The sequence below is a fragment of the Harpia harpyja genome, chromosome 16, assembly GCF_026419915.1.
Source record: "Harpia harpyja isolate bHarHar1 chromosome 16, bHarHar1 primary haplotype, whole genome shotgun sequence".
Taxonomy (NCBI): Eukaryota; Metazoa; Chordata; class Aves; order Accipitriformes; family Accipitridae; genus Harpia; species Harpia harpyja.
In genome coordinates, this window is record NC_068955.1 from 17,389,037 (window position 1) to 17,407,162 (window position 18,126).

Below are 18,126 nucleotides of genomic sequence, written 5' to 3' on the forward strand. Positions count from 1 at the left end.
CACAGCTTTTGTTAGCAGAAGGACCAGAAGGATGACGTGAAGAAAATTACAGAGGAGCCTTTCTGATAGTGAGTTTCTAGTGTAGCGCTGCAAGCACTTGAATATGTACATGCCTTCATCCGTATTCTGTGAGGGATGTGAGCATGTGTTTCAGATTATTTGCTGCTGTATGGATACTGATGCAGACTGCTGTGTTTACAGTTCAAAGAGCAGGAGGAAACAAGATCTGTAAGACCATGTAGAATCTCAAATGATGTAGCATACTGTTGTATGTACTATTTACTTGAGGGGCTGTTGGGAAGTTTTTCTTAAAAATCTTCTGACCTCTGTCCTTTTCTTATAGCTCTCTGAACTCCTGTACTGTATGTTTCATTCAGGTTGTACACTCGAATGACACAGGATGTGTGAATTATATCTATTACTTCTTAATTCCAAATGGTATTGAACCCTTTGGCCTTTATTTGCTGTATCATTTGCCTGCTGAAAAAAGGAACAGTTGCAATGAAGTAATCTGGGACAATGTGGATGTTCACAGTTAAGGAGTTGAAGTGCCTTTTTGGAATTGGAGCCTCCGTGCTCACAACATGGCAAGATCAAGGTTTTAGGAAGCATTGTTAGTATCTTAGAAAAACTGGAAAAGCTTTCCAATGTTGTATGCATCTTCCTTTCACAAAAGTTGTAGAAATACCTCCTGCCTTTTGTGGCCTCTTAATGTATAGAGTCTGGTATGAAATATCTCATTTTCTGATGCCTCAGCTACTTCCATGCTTGATGTATTCTGTCCAGTTGACTCATCACTGTGTATGTTTTCTTAACTTCTAATTAAAATCTGTTCTATTCTAATATTAGACCAACACTCCTTGTTATATCACCTTTCATTCTCAAGTAATTCATCCTGCAACCTGCTTACTCTGTATGACTAACGTCTTTTTCTCAAATATTCTTAGCACATTTTAAAATACCATCTATATTATAAGCAGCACAGTAGCAATACCTCTCATTACAATTGCTTAATGCTTTCTGTCATAACTCAGTGCTTTCTTTTGCATAGGATTTTGAGGAGACTTTAGTCTTTTTGGTGGCATTTTCCATGCATTGGTGTTTGCCTCAGCCTGAAATTTCCACTTGAGACTGATTTTTTTTTTTTTTTAATTTGTTTTGGTTTTGTTTGCTGAAAATATAATCAGTACTTCACAGAGAAGACACTTCTAAATCAGCTTCTGTTAGGTTGTCTCACAGAAAAGATGGATCAATTTTTTTTAAAAGGATCCCTACGCAGATGTGTTCAGCTGAAAAATAGGAATGATTGACCATTAGCAGGAGACTGAGCATGGGAGGGGGAATGTTCACCAAGCAGGAGCAAGACTGAGGAATGAATTTCTGCTGATTAGAAGTGAGACCTGAATTGATGAGCACTGAAAAGGAACTAGTTGCTTACCTAATATTTGGGCATTCAGGAAGTTCTTCCTAAAAGCAAAAATTAATTTATCTGGCTTTAATTTTTTTTTAATGGATGTTCTCTGTGTTTGCCTACCAATAACCACCTGAAACTTGTTTCCCTTATAGTGGCAAAAAGGAAAAAGTTAATGACAATAAATTCTGTTTGTATACAGAAACAGTTTTAGTTCTAAAGGTTCTGTTTGGTTTTGCATGTGTAAGTAATACTGTGTTTGCTTCTCTAGTGAAAGAAAATAGAATTTGTGGATGGAAGGTGTTTTGTTGTAGCTAAGCATTATTGCTCTCTGGTTTTAATCCTTCACATATGCTTGCATTCTTCAGTTCCACTGAATTTACTGAAATGATGAGCATACTTCAAAGCCTTTGTAAGGCTGAGTAAAACCACTGGGATCATATTGTTTCCAGTTCTATTACTTCCATTTCAACTTGGTGTTACTGTTAAAATTTCAGTGTAGGGTCTCAAAAATTGATCCAATAACAGAATTGCAGAATGAACCACAAGGAGACCAATACCCACACTGTAGAAGAAAAAAAAGACCAAACTTGTATAGACCCTAGCACATGGAAGAGATACTAGATAGCAGAGAGGGGGACTTTTTCCAGTCATTGATAAAGACACAATAAGCAGCTGATGGCAACTGTAGACAAAGTAATCCTGTTGCAGGTGATGGACTTGCTAGCCCTTAATTCATATGAGGAAATTACGTATGCAGTTTAGTTTGACTTCAGAGTAGGTGGTTGTGGTGTTTTGCTCTGATCTTGTAATCGGGGAAGCTGTAGACCACTGCACTTTTCTCCACCTTTCACAGGCCCTTGGCAGAGGGGGACAGAATTGCTTGCTTTGCACAGAACTTGCTCTAGCAGCTTGTCATCAAGATGGTGATTGCGTCAGCTGCTCCCTGGTTTCTGCTGGTTACTGGCAGGGTGAGAAAATTATTTTCATAGTAACTGGTCAGATGTGTGTTAGGACTTTAAATTGCCTTCATCTGAATCCAGACACCAGCAGCAGACAAGATTTGAGACAAGGTGGAGCAGTACCCTGATGTGATGATGCAAAGGATCATTTTTGTTATGAGTGGCTGGTGTTTCTTGTTCGTGTCTGGGTCCAGACAGAGCACCAGGTTTGATTGGGGAAAGAATTTTTTTCCCTAAAAGTCAGACTTGAGAGGAACCTCTACTGCCCCTGAGTACAGGATAGTGCTATAGGCTGTGTATGAGGATCTGGGTCTGTATTATCAAATACACTGCTTGCCTTTCCAGAGGCCTTGTGGGTTGCTGATGTTTTTGTCTGTGGCACTTGATGCTTTTGGCTTCTGAGAGCTGAAATGCTTTAGTTGAACTATGGTCCTTGGGATCAATGCAGCCATGTCTGGGTAGGGCTTGAGAGCCTGTGGTATATTAGTGATCTAACTAGATGTTACAGAAATTCTTTCTGGCTTTAAATTTCATAAAAACTCAGCTTCAGTTCTTTTAGTTGATACAAAATAGAGCAGCCTGCTTGTCCTTTTCCAGTCCACTAATAGGGTTCTGGATAGGTGCAGTAACCTGGTCTGATGTAAAAGCCAGAAGCTTAGTCTACATTTAAGTTTGTTAGGTAACATACTGATGTAGGAGTCTTCTTGCAACATTTTTGCAGCTGCAGATGTTTTTAGCTGAGATCTGTACAAATTGCAAAGTAAATATACTAGCTCCAGAGCAAGCATGTTTTTTAAACTGCAAATGGTTTTTTCCTAATCTCTGTAAGGTATACTGGTAGTTCTCTTAATGAAACTTGTTTTAATGCTTTAACCTAACAAAATGAAGCTATTATGTTGAAAGACCTCACTTGTATCAAAAGTAGTATATGACTGGTTTCAACTTTTCCCTGAACTGCTAGGAAGCTCCAAAGGAAGAAAACCTTTGTGCCCTTGAGAGAAAAGGACAAGTAATTTTATCACTTAACTACTTCAGGGGAAGCATTATCAGTGAACTGAGAGAATACATCTGAAAAACTTGGAATGATCGGAGTAAAAGCTACCACTGCTAGCAGATTTCCAAGGAAAATGCATATACTTCTTGTGTATTTAAATATATGAAGTTAGAGGCTTCCACTTCATTTATGAGATGCATTATCAGCTTAAACTCCACAAACCAGCAGCGCCCACCTGTGTCCCCTTCAAGACAGTTTAACAGCACCCAAAGGAAAAGGGGAGTGTTCGGGCTTCTGAAGGTTTGTGTTATGGCATGTGTTAAGAAAAACCTCAGTTGTCATCTTTGGACGGTGTGACTGGTACCCCCTGCTCCTGACCCCTCTGTGGGATATGTCTGTACTGACTGACAAGGGGAGAAGTGTGTGTGTTTAAGCTGACTTGCTTGACTTGATGGTATTTTCCTCAAATCCACATCATTTGGCTTACGACATGATGACCGGATGTCTTTATGGCAAAGACTGGGTATAGAGAAGAATCTTTTATGTTTCAGAATAAGCTGTTTTGTGTGTGCTTCTGTTAAGCTAGAAATATGTCCTTTGTTTAACCAAAGTGTATATATTGTATGCAGAATGTCCAGGTTATGCAGCTTTACAGACATGGTTTCATTTATAGCCCAGGCCACCCTACAGATGTTGTTCTGCTAGAAAACAAGTTAATGAAGTTTGAGTAACTGCATAGAATTACATGATAATATGTCTTTAGTTTTAATATTTTTAATTCTGCTCCCTGAAGTAAGTTTTTACTAGGTTTTTGAAACTTTAGATGAGATGCATTAAGAAGTGGTGTTCTAGTTTTGAATTGGTATCCAGATGTTCCAGGAACCCAGTGAATAAGTAATCCTGAAATGTGTTTTGTGTTTAGAAGCTGGCAAGGTATTCACCTGGGGCAGAGCTGACTATGGGCAACTTGGAAGGCATGCAGTGGTTCCCGATGGGCAGGAGGTGTGCACAGCATCTGAACAACGCTTGGAGCTGTTGTGTAACATTCCTGTTTCAGTGCCTTGCCTAAATGGAGCATCTCAGGTAAAGAAGAAAATTACCATTTTTTCCCCCCAGGTTTCTTTTTTTTTTGGAGGTGGGGTGGGGTGGGTGGGGTGTGTTAAAATAATCAGAACAATTTCCTAATAGAACCCCTTCAAATGCTGCAGCACAAGCCCTCGCTGCTCTTCCTATAAGCTCAGAAGTTAATACGATTCAATTATTTCAAATTTCTTAAAAGGCTTTTGCATTCAGAAACTGATTTTTCTGTGGTGGAACCAGAGGTACCATTAGCAGAAGATGCCAAGCTCTCTCAAATATCAATGTATGCAGGACATATTTGCACCTGCAATACAGCCTAACACATGAGGTGGGACCCTGCCCAGTAGCAGAGCTACTTTTGTCTGAAGCCGTCTAACAGTTTAGCCAGTGGCCTTTCTCTAGCCAATAAATAATAATGCCACAGCTTCTAGCTCAGGCTATCTAAGCATATAATGAATATTTCTGTACCTTATAACATCCTTGAGTGGTACTGGAGGTTTCCTTTTCATACGGCTAATTTGATACAAAATGATTTATCCTCAAGCATAAAGATGGTCAGAAAGAAAACTTTACTCAAGTTGTTTATTGTAGTGTGACACAATGTGCAACCTGTACTGCCTAGAAACCATTTTCTTGGCTTTTTAGTGGCTGAGAGGCAGCATATGGCAATTAGCCTGTTGGCAGGCAATGTGCAGGTCCCATCTGAGCAGATAACCAGTGAAAAGGTATGTGTGTCCCTGTGGGGTAGCTGGCAGTCAAAATGCAAGGGTAAGTGCAGATTGACAGCTTCAGCTGCAATGTACGTACTGCATCTCTGCCTCCTGGTAGTCTTCTATGGTGAGACTTTTGTTAGAAGAGTCAGCCTCTACCCTTTCCCATCATCAGTGTTCTCTGGATGTGTGCACTCACGGATGTGAAGTGGAGCTTCAGAGCCCAGGATGCTGCACTAATGAGTAATTTGTTTAGTCAGTGTTGACTCCACTGAGTCTCAAACAGCTTTCTTACTCATTTTGAGATGGGTGTCCCTGCTTTTGTCATTAGATATCTATAGAGAACACCATTGTTGAATCTGTTTCACGCTGTTTTTCATCTGTGCTTTGGGTAATGCCTCAAGTAGGTAGTTCTGTCATTCCTCGTACAACATAAAGCCAAGGCAGCCATAGCTGTTGCACAGAGGAAGTTATGCTTGGCAGGATAAGTGATCCATGAAGGTGAAGGAAAGGGATACATTCAGATATATTGCCTGAAAAGGAAGAGAAAAACAATCTCATCTTCATTCTGCTGCCCTCATCGCTGTTCCTCCTTGTAGACCTCTGAGAGACCAGATTTGAGTGATTAGCAATGGCAGTGTTCTGGAGCAGGCATCATTCTTTGCAGAGCTAACAGCATGGAGATGATTTAAGAGCGTGATCAAGAGCTACCACCATTTGTACCCTAAGAGGAGCTGTGTTGAATAGAAAAGGAAAAAGCAGATAGTAAGAGCCTAACTTGCTTCACTTCAAGATTCAGAATAATGCCAGAGCTAGACTTTATACTTAAAAAATACATTAAATTGCAGTGTTGTTGTGGTTTAGGCCCAGCTGACTGCTTGCTCACTCCTCCCCCCACCCCTGGTGGGATAGGGAAGAGAATCGGAAGAAAAATGTAAAAACTCATGGCTTGAGATAAGGACAGTTTAATAGGACAACACAAGGAGAGAAGAAATAATAATAACAATAATACTAACAAAACAGTATACGACGCGAGTGATGCATGATGCAATGGCTCACCACTTGGAACCTGATGCCCAGCCCGTTCCCTCGCTGCAATCCCTCTTGCCCCTGGCCAGCTCCCTCAGTCATATGGTATGGAATATCCCCTTGGCTGGTTCTCATCAGCTATCCTGGCTGTGCCCCCTCCCAGCTTCATGTGAAAATTAACTCTATCCCAGCTGAACCCAGGACAAGTACGTAGGCTATGTAGAGTGTGAGCTGGTTTTTGTTTACACACAAGCTATACATTTTTCCATTTGTTGTCATATGGAGATGAGGTTTGATTTGAGAGCTGATGAGTTCTTTTCCATGTTTAACTTGAATTAACAATTCCAATTTGCATGTTTAATGCAGAGAGCCAGTTTAACAGTTGAGTATTACAACTAATGATTTTTATCCACGGTCTATTTTTACAAATCACTTTTAATGATTCAACTGAATTTTTGGCAAAGTTGTGTCTGCTGATTGTCTCTGCACTTCAGTTAATATTGTTAAAACCAAAATGGAGAAACTAATCTAAGGATTAGAGGACAATATAAAAGGCACACTGGTTTAGCTCAAGTACAGCACAGTAGATTTAACCTCCTCTGCTGTTCCTTGTCTCCGTGCCCCTGGCTTACCTGCTTTCTCCACCACAGGCCAGGGATTCTCCTTTCTTTGTGCTGAAATTGATACAATGTCTGTGTCTGTCTACCACTCCAAAACCTGATTTTTGAAGTGTTGAGAGTGATCTATTCCATTGTGAGTTTGACTTCGTCTGACAAACTCATTTAGAAACATTGACCTTGTGAAACATGAGCACTTTTTTTTTTCTTTCAACTGAAACAATGGAAGAACAAAAGCCTGAGTTTTAGATAGTTATCTACTAATCTGAGTATGTCTTCCTGGCAGCTTTGAAAGAGTGTGTGGACGTCAGGTTCCTGGAGTCTCATGTGTTTAAACTTTTTGAATAACATGACTGCAGGTCTATTTATTATTTTCTTCTCAGTGCTTTGGTGCATAACCACCATGGAATAGGATGAGGCACTGAAAAGAAACAAGGCTGTAGACAAAGTTAGTTGTGTGAGGCATTATGCATGCCGTGCTCTTGTGTTGTGTGGTGTCCTTGATTGGACCTCTTCAGAACATCTGACTCATCTGCTGCCTGATGTGCATTCATATCCACCGCTCTTCAGATGAAAGGACAATTAAATACAAATGGCCTGAAATATGATGAGCCTCTGTTTTTAGCAAATGCTACAAAGACCTGGTTTAATGTTTCTTCCTTGTCAAAGTGCTTTTCCAGTCTGTTTGATATTTTTGCTTTTAATAGCTATCGTTTTACTGTTTGTGGTATGTTCAGCATGTCATTCACATTGCAGCAAACATTTGCTGCAGCAATAAACAAGTGAGAAGTCATTGTGCAGTGCTGAATGTTTCTTTCTTGCTAAACTGGATGGAAGGGCTACAGTCATTTTGGTTATGCAGCATTGTTCATGTGGAGCCATGTTTTCATCATATCCTTTCTCTACTTAAAGCAAGCTGTGCTAGATTACAGTTTTCTGAGGAGGGATCTCTGAAATTTCAGTTAAGAAATTAAAAAAATTTGTGTCACACTGTCACTTTTGGGTTTTCTTGGGCTTAATTCCTTCCTCAGTTTTACATCACCCAACTTAGATCTTGATGGTGGATGTAGGGGCCAATTGTGTCAGGGAATGAAAATAAGTGATGGACTTGTGGCAACTTGTACCTGCTGTGTTTATCCTGATCCTACTGTGGTCCCTAATTCCAGTGTGTACATTCGTCCCAGTGTGTACATTTGTCCTGTGCAATGCAGATTGGTTTGGATCCTCCATATGGTTCCTTTTTTCAGGGAATGCCATTATGAATACTCATGGCCCTTTGCAGTCAAAGTTTATTGCCACTCTTTTCAGTGGCAGTTGCTGTAACGTCATTTTTGTTTAAGTATTTGAAAGGTAGCATTGGTTTTAGTATATTCTTGTTTCCCTTTTTTCCCCATTCATATTGCAAAATATTAAGCATCTACCTACAAGACAAATCTAAGATACCTGCTATGATGATAATTAATTGGTTGATTCTTTTATGACTGATAGGTTAATGTATAAGCATTGTGATTACCTTAACATATAAACACAATAATATTGAAAATGGAACCTTTTGGTTTACAAAAAATGACAACTGTTTTTGTATTTTTTGACTTCTCAGGGAAAATTGTTAGAGGCCTCTTCGTAAGTAATGCTGTAGTTGAGACTTTAAAGGGTATTAAAAGAAATAACCTGGTAGTATTATATGTACATCATCTCTGTGCTCTGTGTGTGTGGCTTTTGTATTCTTACTATACTTAGTTGTTTGACTGGGTACTGTACATATTTGTGGATATGTTCTTTATTCTGAATGGTCAAAACAAGAGGTTTACATTTTTGTGGGAGAGAAACAACAAACTGAACTTTCCTAAACCAGATTTTACTGCTCAGAGTTTGAGAATATATGTGTAGTAACTGATCCAAGAAGCTGCTTAAAAAAAACTGCTTTGGGTGTTAGGGAAGGAGGTAAATGCAAAAAAGTCTCTCTACTTTTCCAAGCTTAATAACTTTTAGATAATCCAAGGATGTAGTTCAATAGAACTGGTGGTGTGAAAAACAAACTTTCAGTAAACTCTGTTCCTTGTTCTTTGATTTGCCAGCTTGCCTCAAAACTCCTAACTGTGCCACAGAAACAGATGTGGGCCCTTGAAGTACTCATCGTAAAAGGTGGTTCTTACTTTGCAGTACTTATAGCTAATAATGAAAACAAACAAGGGATGGGAGTGGAAACAGAGAAATGATGTGACTTCAGGTGCAACAGCAAGTCAGCTGCAAAGCTGAGAAGAGAACCCAGGTGCTACATATTCCACTCCAGCCCTTTACTCATTAAGCTTTCTCTCTTGTGATGTCACTAGAAGGGAAAGGTAGTTGATATCTGCATGTTCCAGACAGGTCAGATTACTATTTGTGCTATATTTCAGTTAGTGTGTGTTGCTTTCCCTGGATGTTTATTTAATGCTGTTAGATCTGTCCATCTAGTGATCCTTCATGAGGAGAGACCGCCATAGAAGGAGAGGTAAAGGCCAGCTCATCTTTTACTGAGGGGTTTGTGAGGTCCTTCTGGACCAATTCGTTAACTTATCCTCATTCTTAAGTTGAAGTGATGTGGACTTTCTCACTTGGTAAGCAAGTAGTGCAGTGGGGGGTTTTTTGTGTGTCATGAATTGGTGTATTTTACAAGGTGATCTTGATCTTTTGGTCCTTTGAGAAATAGCATTGTTTAATTTTCCTTGAGTGGTGCAGGTTGGTTTTGTTATGCTGTTTTGGAGATGAAATGATAAAAATGGTAACATAGACACGGTCCCTTTAATATTCTTGCAAGAGTGGAAATCAAGTTCTTGGCTTATCAATTCATTTAAAGTAACAATAAAGAAAATAAAGGCCATGGAGAAGTGGGTTCTGAGTACAACTCACTGTGCAAATAAGAAGTTGCAATTAAGGATGAAAATAGAGACCACATTGTTGAAATTATCATTGGGGGGGGGGAAAACCCCAAAGATGATGTATCAAAAGAAGGAAACTGCAGTCTGCATACAAAATAGAGAAAGTCTGTGTTAGATTAGGTGTGTTTGTGTGATCTGCATGCCCTGTGTAGGAGAATAACACTAATCTTGGCAACACTGCAAGAAGATTGGGAGGAGTTTACAGGTATATCACAGGAAATGAGGAAATGGGATTTACTCTTGGGTCAGTCAGTTCTCCCTGTCTTTCTCCTAGCAGGAAATTGAGAGCAGTAACAAACTGCTGAAATTCAAATGCAACTTTTGGTTAGGTAGCCATCCCATTTATTCTGTGCTTTTCTTATTCTATTAGGACATGACCGTGGCTTGTAAAGAATATCTTATGGCCTGGGTAGAGAGATATTTAACACTCATAGCAAAGTCATTTCTGGAAGTTAGGAATACCAGTGTGTTAGGCAACATAAGTGACTCTGGAAATATTAAGTCTGCTCCATGAAAACCATAAGCTAGTCGCAATTTTATCATAAATAATTTGGTGAAGTGAAGCTCAGCTATTTAGGTGAGAGGATGGGGAGCTTGACTTTCCTCTTCTCCTTGTGGTTATAAGCAGAGCCTACATCACCAACTCTAGGTGTGTAATTTTTGGAAAGCAGAGAGGAGATTATATTGGTTCCCAGCACTGTGCTTCCCATTACCCATACCAGTTTCTCTGCAGCTGGCATTGCAGAAAGGGAGATGGGAAATCAAATCGCACCAAGTGAATGGCAAAGGAGAGCTCCTGCCCTGTCTTGCATGCCAGAGAGCATATGCTCTGTGAGTACAAACTAGAGGTTTTCCAATTATCATTTTTGCAGATGAGGGTTGGTTTAAAATAACCAAAATTGCTCTGCTGGGGTTGTACTGTAGCACTGGAGTGGCAGCCAGGGGTCAAACTGCTTTGTAATCTGTATGGGAGACCATGAAGAGTTGATTTGCCTATAGTTTGGGTGAAGTAGGAGAGGACTGACATGGGATCAAGTCAGGAGCTGGAGACCCAGCCAGCATGTGATGGACTGAGGTGTTATAAGTGTGAGTGTGGGTGAAGTCTTAATCTTCATAACTCATAAATTCATTTTCTGTTTGATAGTGTGTTGCAGTTAGAATTCTGAATTAATACCTCACTTGGAGATCTCTGAAAGTATCAGGGAAATGGAAGGAGACTAAAACTACTTGCAGCAGTAGCTGTGGCTTGTGTAGACATGCATCAGCTGGCAGCCCTAACGATGAGACCAAATTGGCAGCTGTATTTAATGAGCAATGAGTAGCAAAATGACTAATCTGAGTTATCTTGTTTGTAACTCTGTGACCTGCATATGCTCATAGTATATTCCTTAAATTAAAAATACTGACTGGGTCCCATCCTTCTGCATGGATTGTTCTAATAACAGTGCACCATGACTGCAATTCACTCTGAGCTCAGAGACAACTTGTGATCCAGCTCGTGGCTCCTCTGAAGTATTTCTTTGCACCAACAAATGCCATGAACTTTCACTAGTGCCATTCACATGCATGATGCAGTTAATGCCTGCTAATCAACTGTGGGGAGTGCTGCAAAATTGCTTAAAAAATGTACTTGGTGTTAAGACAAAGTCTCTGAGCAGCAACCTTGGCAGTTGACAACTGTTAGTGCAGAAATCCAGTTCTGCCTCACTGATGTTTCAGTTGCCTTGTTCATCCATGAGGAGCCTAAACAGAAAGGTTTCAATGTAAAAGGTATCCTTCCTAGTTTAAGGTAAGTCAGGTCTAACCCAGGGTATGTGCATGGACATGTTCTAAATCCAAGTGAAAATATGGTTTGAAGCAAGAGGTTGGTGGAAAAGGCCCTAAAGCATGCAGTTTTTCAGTCTCAGTTTGTCATTAGAACTGTTACAGAGAAGGGATTAACAAATCAATGCAGGCTAAAATGAGAGAAAATCAATAAGAAACTGTAGTGAACTGGAACAAAGCTATCAATTTACAGAATTCTCTGCAAAGAAAACTCATTGGTACGTCCTTTTATGTATGGAAAAATAATGCAAAATCACTTGATGATTTAGTGTTAGATTAATTCTTCTTTTCACCTGGCTGACCCCAGAACTTCAGGTCAAGAAACTTCTGGTGCAAATGCTACTTATGTTTCCTTTTCTGTTGTGTTGATGAATTTTATTGGCAGGTTCTATAACAGTGGAATCTTTAAAAAAAGGGGGGGGTGGGAATAGTCAAGGAGAAATATATCGTTTAAGTTACCCTCATAGGAATTTGATGGAATGCTTTCTTTCATTATTTACTTTTTTTGTATTAGTAGAAGTGATTTCATTAGTTCTTCATTGTTTTTTTGTCTCCTTAAGAAGAGTGTTACTTCTGAAAAGTCACTCCTTAATAGGTAGTATGCATTACGTAGCTGGAAAATACGCTGGGCTACTGGGTAGCGTACTACAGATGAATGAGATGGGAGAGACCTTAGTGGTTCCAACTCTGTTTATTGAATTGTTCCATTGGTCCTTTCAAATTCATTTGTCACTGTGGGTCCATAAACTCACTGAGGCAGTGCTGTTCTGGCCAGCACACAGACTGCTTCTCCCTGCTTTTAATTTAAGGATTTTGCATTTGGTTTGAACTTGGGTTATGCTTGTACTTTTATGCCAGTGATTGTTTTCATTTGTCTGATGTTTCCAGCTTTCACTTACCAATGAGTCATTTAAGCTGTGAGCCCTGCCAGTCTTTCTGGCCTTGGTGCTTATGTTGTAAGTTATTGTAAAGCTACTGTTTAATGAAAGATTCAGAAAAGAGAGAAACTCATGTTTCTGCTGTGATGCTTTAAGTTGTTGCAATGCCATGGCACACAGCAGGTTTCAAAGACTGGTAGCCTGCTAAATTACAGGTACCTGTTTGTCCTCCCACCTGGTGGCTCATCTCCTTTGCCTTTTGGCTGCCTGGCCTCTAATTTAAACTGAAGTTGTCAAAGGCAGAAGCTCCCTCTGAACTCGCTGAGTGTGTTTTACATCATCTAATATAGCCTGTGCCTTTGCCCCAGCATTCAACCCACAGAACTTGTTGGTGAAAGCAGGAGGAAGGAGAAGAAAAAGTAAAAATTATGCATCTAATCCTGTGAGGACAAAAATGCTAAGCTGTCTCCTGTTTTAAAACCTGCTTAAGGGTTTATTCTTAGTCTCCTGGCAGTTGATTGCCGGCGTCTCTATAAATTCAATGTATATCGCATATAATCAGATACCAGCAAAGATTGCTAAGATCTATGCTCCTGTTGATGCCTTGCACATTTTTTTTTAAATCATAGAAAAAGCAAATAAAAACCTTATAAAGAATTTAAAAAAATTTCATTATCAGGGAGAAAAGAATTTGATAGTTTCTTAAAGGTATGGTTCCAAAAATGCCACCTTCTACATTTTGCCACTTTAGGTCCCATTTTCCTATTTCTCCTCCTCTTCCCAGGTGTAGAGCTAATGAAAATAATCCCTTCCTTGGTAACAAGAGCTTAGGGAGCCAGTAAGGAGTTCTTACGATGTGTTTGTTTTTCCAGAATGTTGTTTGGCATAATGTTTGTGCTCTTAAGTGTTAAATTAACAAGCATTAAGTAGCCAGTTTTCCTACTGGTAATTGGTTCAGTGGAAATCCCTTCTGTCCAGCTTTTTTAAGTTGCCAAGGTTTACCTGCAGCCTCAACTGCTAGTTGATTTCCACACTGTCCTGGTTTAACCCCAGCTGGCAACTAAGCACCACACAGCCGCTCGCTTGCTCCCCCACAGTGGGATTGAGCAGAGAATTGGGGAAAAAATAAAAAGTAAAACTTGTGGGTTGAGATAAAGACAGTTTAATAGGATAGAAAGGAAGAAAATAATAATTATAATAATAAAATGACAATAATCATAATAAAAGAATTGGAATATACAAAACAAGTGATGCAATTGCTCACCACTCACTGACTGATGCCCAGTTAGTTCCCGAGCAGTGATCCACCCCACCACGGCCAACTGCCCCCAGTTTATATACTGGGCATGACATCACATGGTATGGTGATGGTACGGAATATCCCTTTGGCCAGTTTGGGTCAGATGTCCTGGCTGTGTCCCCTCCCAACTTCTTGTGCCCCTCTAGCCTTCTTGCTGGCTGGGCATGAGAAGCTGAAAAATCCTTGACTTAGTCTAAACACTACTTAGCAACAACTGAAAATATCAGTGTGTTATCAACATTATTCTCATACTAAATCCAAACATAACACTGTACCAGCTACTAGAAAGAAAATTAACTCTATCCCAGCCAAAACCAGGACACACACTTTGAAAGTGTGAACTCATTCAAAGCCTTGAAGATCTGAGACCTTGGTTTATTTCTATGGAAAGAAAAAGGGGAGGAAAAAAAAAAGCCAGGCTCTGCTGGACCTCACAAGAGATTATGGGGAGAAGGGATGAAAGCCATCTAAAAAACTTTGTCTAACAGATTTCAGCCACTTTAATCCAGACAGAGATATTATGGCGTCTAACATTTGATTAAGTGCTATGACAAGATACGTTGCAGGTGCATGTAACTATGCAATTCCTTTATGGCTTTTGTATATGCCAAGATGTAGTACTTTGTGTTTGTAAGTTCTTTAGTTCTTTGTTCTCTGTACAGATGCAAGCATAGGATATGATTTTTAATTCTTGAATTTTATTCCCTTCTCATGTCTTCTCTGTTTGATCCCCTGTTCTCATGGTTTTGTGGTGGTGGTGTGTTTTTTTTTTTTGGTTTTTTTTTTTTTTTTTTTAAATGTCTGGGTGGAGGACACTCCTTTTTTTTCTGTAGTTTTGGGAAAGGGTTTATGACTTAAATGCACAAAAGTAAATTCCAGAAATAGCAAACAGTGAATTGATTATTTTTTTCTTTGACTAATTGATCTACTGCTGCTCCCTTTTTAGGATTTAAGCACTACAAATAAAAGGTGAAGACATCCTGATTTTCCTAAAGATGCCTTACTCACTGTGTTAATGCAGTTAAAATGAAAAAAGGAGCTCCCACTTTTAGAGCAAATAGCTGTGTATTTATAAAAATTTAGACAATAATTAGCTTACAATTATCAAAAAAAGCTTCTGACTTTTGGGAGCATGGTTACAAGAATTTTGGATTTTGTGAGGAAATAAGAACAGGAAGTGAGACAGAAAGCATTACAAGGTTTTTAATTATTGTGGATGTTTCAAATTCTTGGTTTAAATGTATTTCCTCCTTACCATGAAAACCATATAGGAAGATGGCTCTTCTCCTCCAGTGCATGTCACTGAAGTCTTTCCCATTTGCTCAGTGGATTGGATTATTGAGGCTGCTGCGATACCATGCGAGCAGAAGTTTTTCACCTGGCTGCATACAAGCTTGCTGAGATCAAGCAATGTTTGTGGCATTATGTGAGCCTATAAGTCCTGCCATTAGCCCTTCCCTGGGCGGGGGGAAAATAGTTTGGGCTCAGCTGTTGTACCTGGGGTGGTAAGTTCAACACTTCAGACTGGTAGGCAATGTTCTGTAGTTGCTTTCGTGCTATCGGAATGCCTTGAAAAGTCAGTGGATGACAAATACAAGTGACACAAATGTGTTTGCTGGCGAACAGAGGTATCATTTTGATTCTTCATCTTCTGTAGTTGTCATTAAAAAGCTCTGTGTCGTGGTTTAACCCCAGCCAGCAACTAAGCACCATGCAGCTGCTCACTCACTCCCCCCCCACCCAGTGGGGTGGGGGAGAAAATCGGGAAAAGAAGTAAAACTCGTGGGTTGAGATAAGAATGGTTTAATAAGGACAGAAAAGAAGAAACTAATAATGATAACGGTAACACTAATAAAATGACAACAGTAATAATAAAAGGATTGGAATGTACAAATGATGCACAGTGCAATTGCTCACCACCCGCACATCGACACCCAGCTAGTCCCCGAGCGGCAATCCCCTGCCCCCACTCCCCCCAGTTTATATACTGGATGTGATATCACATGGTCTGGAATACCCTGTTGGCCAGTTTGGGTCAGGTGCCCTGGCTGTGTCCTGTGCCAACTTCTTGTGCCCCTCCAGCTTTCTCGCTGGCTGGGCATGAGAAGCTGAAAAATCCTTGACTTTAGAATAAACACTACTGAGCAACAACTGCAAACATCAGTGTTATCAACATTCTTCGCATATTGAACTCAAAACATAGCACTGTACCAGCTACTAGGAAGACAATTAACTCTATCCCAGCTGAAACCAAGACACTCTGCAAAATCAGCTTCTTAAAAACCTGGTCCAATTTGCAGTTTACCATACAGCCATAACTAGTGAGGGCGCTTTGGGGCCTGCACAAAGATAGAAGTGGTAGAAGTGTTTCTGAATTGAAGTCTGGAAAGCATTATAGTAACTTCCCGTGTTGGCTGCTGGCAGCTTGGTCAAATACAGAGGTTTCCTGTACAGTATCATTGGTTACTCTGATACTACTTTGCTTAATACGAAACATGATGTATAAGGGATTCTGCTGTGGATTTGTGAGGCAAATCTGTTTCTCAGCATCTTACATTTAGAGAAGTTGGCGAAAGGCAATCTTTTCACCTTAAGTGGTCTGTCTTGAATACTGGTATGAAGAACTGGTTCAGGTCCGAAGCCTTTGTTTGATCCTACCCTTTGTTTCATTTTTTTGAGTGGATTGTTGGACAAGGAAAACATTTATTAAAACAGTTCTTATTTCCCACACTGATATGGGTATTTAAGAGCATAAGTCTTATTATCAGTGATCTTATCTTGAGCTAGTAGGTGTCAACTTGTCTCTTGAAAATTTAGATTTGTCGTGTTTGAAGGGATTATTTTGAAACTGCATGCTGGTTTCTTAAGGACACACAGATTGATTTTTGCTTCACAGTGAATCTAATGTTTTCATTGGGAATGCAAGTCACAGGTTGTGGTGGGAGGGGATGTTAGTCTTCAGAAAACAAAAATTCACAATCTTTTCTTTTGCTTTTTCATGGCACCTGTTGTGGTTTGAGTCTTAATTCTGTTTTAAAAGAATAGGAAATATTGTTTCATGATTATTAAATCATGTGGAAATAGAAGTAACCTTAAATAAATGAGAAACTGGAAATTTGTGATGACAGTCACTTTTTAAGTTTCATTGCATATCTCTTAAGACTTTTTCCTCTTTGATACTGCTGATTCTACTCAGGATTTCTATCTGGTACCTGCAATACACAGAATTGAGGCTAAGAAAAATATAGACTTGTAGAAATGCATTTACATGGTCAGGTGTAAAACTTTCCATGGAGTTTTTCTGTGTTCAGTTTAGAAGTTAGACTGAAATCTCCTAAACAGAACCTAACGTTGAGATTTGCAGCGTCATAAAATGAAAGAATACTTGGAAGGGAGTAATGGAAGGCTCTCTTTTGGTTCAGCAGTTTGCGTTAAGTCTTACAGGATTGATTTGCTGTCTCTGGTTTTCCTTGCCACAGCAAGTCTGAAATACAGACTGCTTGGAGGGGCATGAAAAGCAAAATGCTTGTGTCTTTTTACTTAAAAAGATTAAGATGGTATTTGTGAATTACAGTGATGCTATTTGATAATCTTAAGATATAATTGTTTTAGGTTAGCTGAGAAGCTGTTCAGAAATATGAAATAGGATATGATGTGAATTTAATGTCTTTCATGTTTGAGAGATAATGTGTCCCACCCCCATCTCTTCAACAAATGAGGACAGTATAGTGTCCTGTTTTGCGTTTGGTACATGGAGATATCTACAATGTCTTGTGGCCAAATGAGTTAGGAGTACTCTAAGACTGACAGTATTCAGGGTCTTCAAGGTTGACTGGTTTTGTGTGAGGCCTCTGTTTGCAGTCAGATTGGCAGAAAGCCAGTGAGAAAAGAGTGTTTATTCACTTACATTGAGTATGTGCTCAGCATGCCATGCCAGAGAGAATTCTAATAAAGTCATTTCATCTGAGGACTTCAAGGTTAGTAATGCTGAGTACGCAAGGCACTACTGATGTACTGCTGCTCAAATTAAATACATGTTCCAGGTTGCTCTTTCAGCCTTTTTTTGCCACTAGTCTCCCCCTTACACTTTACTTACTGACAGCTTCTTTTAGATAATGGTGTTACTACAGGGATTTCAAGTTATGCTGCTGCTTACTACCTTTCTTGGCAACAGGTAACATGCTTCAGAAACATCTCCTCCCATTCAGTGAGACTGCATGTGCTTTCTCTTTGAGTCCTGTGACTGAAAGAGAAACGTTTTGCTTTCTCTTCTTTTGTTATTATAGGGCTAAGCACTCAATTTTGATAGTTTGAGAAATCGGGACCAAATTCTGAAATCCTTTTATTCATGTTAGATAAATGTGATTCATTGTGATGCACTTGTATTGTATGCTTATACA

At 39.5% G+C, this 18,126-nt stretch overlaps 1 protein-coding gene across 1 annotated transcript in view; it reads left to right on the forward strand.

The window, feature by feature from the left end:
- Window positions 1-18,126, forward strand: part of SERGEF (secretion regulating guanine nucleotide exchange factor) — a 175,539-nt gene that overhangs the window by 39,829 nt on the left and 117,584 nt on the right. The window contains 1 exon segment of the mRNA XM_052811578.1: window positions 4,290-4,450. Within this exon segment, the coding sequence (XP_052667538.1) occupies window positions 4,290-4,450 (161 nt within the window).